The sequence below is a fragment of the Cebus imitator genome, unplaced genomic scaffold, assembly GCF_001604975.1.
Source record: "Cebus imitator isolate Cc_AM_T3 unplaced genomic scaffold, Cebus_imitator-1.0 Scaffold145, whole genome shotgun sequence".
In the NCBI taxonomy this organism is placed as follows: domain Eukaryota; kingdom Metazoa; phylum Chordata; class Mammalia; order Primates; family Cebidae; genus Cebus; species Cebus imitator.
In genome coordinates, this window is record NW_016107460.1 from 130,611 (window position 1) to 135,424 (window position 4,814).

The 4,814-nt window shown below is 44.3% G+C and overlaps 1 protein-coding gene across 1 annotated transcript in view; it reads left to right on the forward strand.

Annotated features, from left to right (window-relative positions):
- The first annotated feature begins 4,110 nt into the window (after nucleotides 1-4,110).
- SERPINE3 (serpin family E member 3) overlaps nucleotides 4,111-4,814 on the forward strand; it is a 20,365-nt gene continuing 19,661 nt past the window's right edge. The window contains 2 exon segments of the mRNA XM_017542453.2: nucleotides 4,111-4,278; nucleotides 4,429-4,700. Coding sequence (XP_017397942.2) covers nucleotides 4,115-4,278; nucleotides 4,429-4,700 — 436 coding nt within the window. The 5' untranslated portion in view covers nucleotides 4,111-4,114.

A 4,814-nucleotide genomic window follows, 5' to 3' on the forward strand; every position in this document is an offset into this window, starting at 1 on the left:
TCTTTTCCTAAGTATGATGAGATGAGGGATGGGGACATAGTCCAAAGAAGCTGATGCTTTCAGCCTTTCCTACCTATCAGGACCATGCTAAGGCTGTCTCCCGTCATCTTCACAGTGAGAGGTAGGTATTTCACACCTTTGCGGAAGAGGCAACTAAAGCTGACAGCAGTTCAGTGACTTGCCCAAGGTCTGCAGTTAGTGAAAAGCAGTTGTTTGAAGCCAGCCCTCTGTGCTCTCTCTGGCATATCATGCTGAAAGGTATCAAAAAGAAGTCCAGGTTCATTTTGAGTCTATGCACTGCAGAGCTGTCAAGAACTTGAGGGCTGTGTTGACAGCAGGAAGCCCAGAGGCAGCGCTCTCTGCCTTTGCCTTCCCGGAAGGACAGGCGGAGGCCCACCTGCACCATTTCCCGTGAAGGAGTTGCTAATTTCATCTGGCTCTGCGGCACTGTGTGGCAGGCTACCTCGCGTTGCTCCCAGGCTTGTTCTAGCTGTTCCCTGAGACTTCTTTTAGTAGTGTGCCCATGCTATCTCTTCATGGCAAACTCATCAAGGTCAGGGGTACAAATGCGACTCTCCCTGTACAACCCCAGACAGGCAGCCCACATAACAAAAAGGAGATGCCTACCTATTAATTATGTCCTAACTGAATTGCTTCTATCCATCACATTGGTTTGGTAGACCGTTGGATTTGAAAGTGATTTGTTTATATCTATAAGAAATCAGCTAGTAAAAAACGTTAAACCATAATTTTACAGAGTGCTGGGTCTCATGTCAGTCTACCTACAGGTGATTCACCACAACATCCCTGGTAAATGTGGGCAAAGTGAACACATATTATGAGTGAAAGAGTCTGGGCTGGTCACCGAATGGCTTAGAATCCTACAATCAAGAGGGATTTTAAGAGACCCCATCCCTTGGCTCCTGAGAGCACCAACAATGTGATGAGCCTTAGCGTCAAGGTGGCCCCAGGTTCAAACTCCAGCTTGGTCTGGTGGGAACTTAGGCGAGAACTTAAGCTCTTCTGACTTAGTTTCTTCATCTGCAAAATGGGAATGACAGTACATTCCTCACAGGATTGCTGTGAGGATTCATTGCAATTGTGAATGGACAGGGTCTAATAGTGTAGCTGGAACACACTAAGTGCTCAATAATGCTCACTACATATGTTGTTATAATTACCATTAAATGTCTCCGAGAACGGAGCCTCACTTAGCAGTATAATAAACATCTATCCCAGCAATATAGACATAAACATGATAATCTCTGCTTAAATGGCCAGAGGCCACAGTAACTTACCCAAGTTCAAGGCTGAGTACACAGAAGAAAAATCACTTGCAGTTAATGCTTAATTCATTCACACTTTGAAATGTTTAGCCTACATAGAAAATATCCCCTGTATGTTAAATTTCCCTAGCATTTTCCCCAAAAGATGCTTCTTAAAAGCAAGTTAGAATGGTATATTCATAGAGTTAGAAAGAAATGTTTGTAGAAATTACACAAACAGCCTTTTTTTCAATTTGGGAAATCTTTTTATAAGCTTCTCTCCATTGCTACTACTGGCAAATAGTGAATCAGCTATTTCCCCCTGAATCCCTGCTACGGGGAGCTCACAATGTGACAAGGCAGCCCTCACAAGTTACTGTTGCTCCATCAGCATCAACATCTAAAATATACAGGCAGCCAGCAAGACTCGGAGTCCCACAGGAGCTGAGCCCAGGTTACTAGTTCACTGCCATATGCCCAGAACCTAGGAGCACAGTGATTTGTGACCAAGCAGACGATCAAGAGATATTTGTTGGATGGATGGATGGATGGATGGTTGGATGGATGGATGGATGGACGAATGGGCGGATGGATGGATGAATGGACAAATGGATATATGGATGAATGAATGGATGGACAGATGAATAAATGATATGCCCTCTCTGGGTGCTATAAAATAAGTTAGACATGTTTATTTCCCTTTCATACTATGACTCAGAGTCCAAGGCATTGAATCTAAAATAAAGATTTGGGGATATTTTATGTGAAGCAATTGTAGAACTGTAACTATCCTAAGACCTATAAACTATCCCAGGCTTGGGTGTCAGCAATAAAACTCTTTAAAGTGAATTACCCACTGATCTCAGGGGTATGGGTAGTTGTCAGGTGAAAAACAGTCCATTGGTTTTTAAATATTAACACTAACAGGTGCCTGAAAGATAATTATGAATATAATTATGCGATATAATTATTGCATTCAGTTCTTCTTTAATCTGTAACCACATATAAGCTACCATCTATTTTGAAATTAATACAAGTCCTAAGTCCTTAATAGAAATGGATGTAATTCTGAATTGATGACAAGGACAGACTTTTGACAGAAACTGCCCATATTTTCCAAAAATGTGTGTTTACTCATTGACAACATTGTCTCTTTCTCAAATTAGTCATTGGACTTACTGAGAAGAACCTGATTACTAATAGCTCAAGTTACATATATAAATTAGTGTGTTCACTTTTATTAATAATAAATGATGCAAGTCAGTTTGCTCTGAACTGATTGTGCCATATCTTGCGCTGTTTTCTCTTTTGCAGAATTTATTTTCATTTGCTGAAAGTTTTAAGTCATGCCCAATGACTGATTTATTGTTTTCTTCACAGGAGGAGGGGGGAAGCATTAGGTACCTGGTACCCGGCAAAAGCCCAATAAGCAAAGTTATCGGTGGAATTCCTCAATGTGACAAAGGGCTTGATGAGGGGTTCCTTGCTGGTACAACCAGGTCACAAGCCTAAGAAGGCTTGACGGGTGTGGCTGGCTCCCCCCCATGGCCCTGCTCTGTTCCCGATCTGGGCTTTGCTGCCCTGGTCTGGGCTGCTTCTCCTGGCTCTCTGCAGGACCTCCAGGCTCCAGGAATTTGGACCGAGTGGTAGAGACATCGCCGGCAGAGACGGCGGTCGCCAGCTTCCTCTCTGTGCTGTCTTGTGATTCAAAGCAGATTCTGCTCCACTTTTTTAAAAGGGGAGCACATGAATGCTGAAGACCCACAAGAACAGAATCAAGCAAGGAAACGTGCAACAGTGATACAAAAGTCCGTGAGTAAGTGGCTCATTCAAGGTGAGCCATGACAGGGATTTGTTCATGGGGAGCCCAGGGGCATCAAGGTCTGATTGCTGAGCGTTCTCGTTGGAAGTGGGAGGTTATAGGAGCTGCAAGAACCCTAGGACTTAAGGCTTTCTCAAATGACCCTGGGCTGGGCTGCACAGAGAGAGAGAGAGAGACAGACAGACAGAACAGACAGACAGAGAGAGAGAGAGAGAGAGAGAGAGAGAAAGAGCACACTATGTACCAAGGTCATCCAAGCACTGCATTTGTACTTGGCTGCAGGGAGGAAGGGTTGGAAAAAAAGAGGATGCTTTTCTATCTTGGACATTTACCTAAAATAGGCACCAACAAGCTTAGTGGCCTTGCTTGCAAACTTCTACAGGAAGTGATTTTGGACCTCTTCTTACATCAGTCTGGTATAATACCACAGTTAGACAACTCAGCAAAAATTGCTGCTGGCCGTATGTGTGGCATGGTCATTGAAGACATTTTTTTTTTTTTTTTTGCTTTGCCTTTCCCTTCTCACATTATTTTCTAGCTAATGATCTCACTTCTTTAGAAGAGTACATTTCTGTGGTAGGAGCTATCTTTGTGAAAATATTCACTTCTAGAGACTAATTTGCTGGAGACTCACGCGGAATCTCCAGCTCACTCTCCCACTCACGCAGAATCACAAGAATTCTGATATTCGAGGTACAATTAGTTCATGTATCAATATTTTAACGTACATAGGTAGTCTCAAATTTTATATACTATTCGTAGAAGGCCAGGGTCTGAGTCACAGCCCTGTTTCTTTCCTCCTGTAAATGAGTCACTGAGCCTCAAAGTTTCAGTCATCCTCTTTGTAGATGAAATATAATAACAGATACTAGTATGATTGTTAGGATGATTAATTGCAAATGTACGAAGTCCTTTTTAACATAGTAATTATTTATTATTATTCCTGATAGACACGTCACAGCCATAAGCTGGCTAACTACCAAGAATAATGAGTAGGATTACCTCGTACATTTCTTTTCCCATCATAATGCTTTTCTTCCGATTTGACCAGGGCTTTGCCAAAGTCACATCCAGTAAGTGGCAGAAGCAGAACTTAAGACCCACAGTTTGGCTTCCAAAGAACCACAGTGAGTATTTCTCATGCTCAGACAAGAAATTGCAGCCCTACAGCCCAGGCACGTGGGCCTCAGGGTGGGTAACCAAGACAGCTCAATTCATGTCTCCCTCAGCCATTCCCAGCCCCTGAAAACAGAGCTGGGGGGTCCCAGTCCTCTGTGGGATATGGCCCTCTCTTGTTACCAGCTTCCTGCCTACCCTGCATCTCTTCCTTTTGAATTGCAGGAACCCCCCACCCTCCATGCTGCCTTTCCTGGCCACCCTCTTCTTCCTTCACTCTTGCTTCCTCCGAGCAAATGGCCACCTCCGCGAAGGAATGATGTTGCTGAAGACTGAGTTTGCACTCCGCCTCTACCAGAGCGTGGCTGTGTGTAGAAATGACACGAACTTTGTCATCTCTCCTACCGGTGTGTCCCTCCCCTTGGAGATCCTGCAGTTTGGAGCTGAAGGGAGCACCGGCCAGCAGCTGGCAGATGCCCTGGGGTACACCATCCATGGTAAGAGGCCTGCCCACGTGCATACTCACCCTCCTGCTCACACTCACACTGTCTCTCCAGCTCACCCTCCCGCTCTCACACTCACTCTCCAGCTCACCCTCCTGCTCACACTTA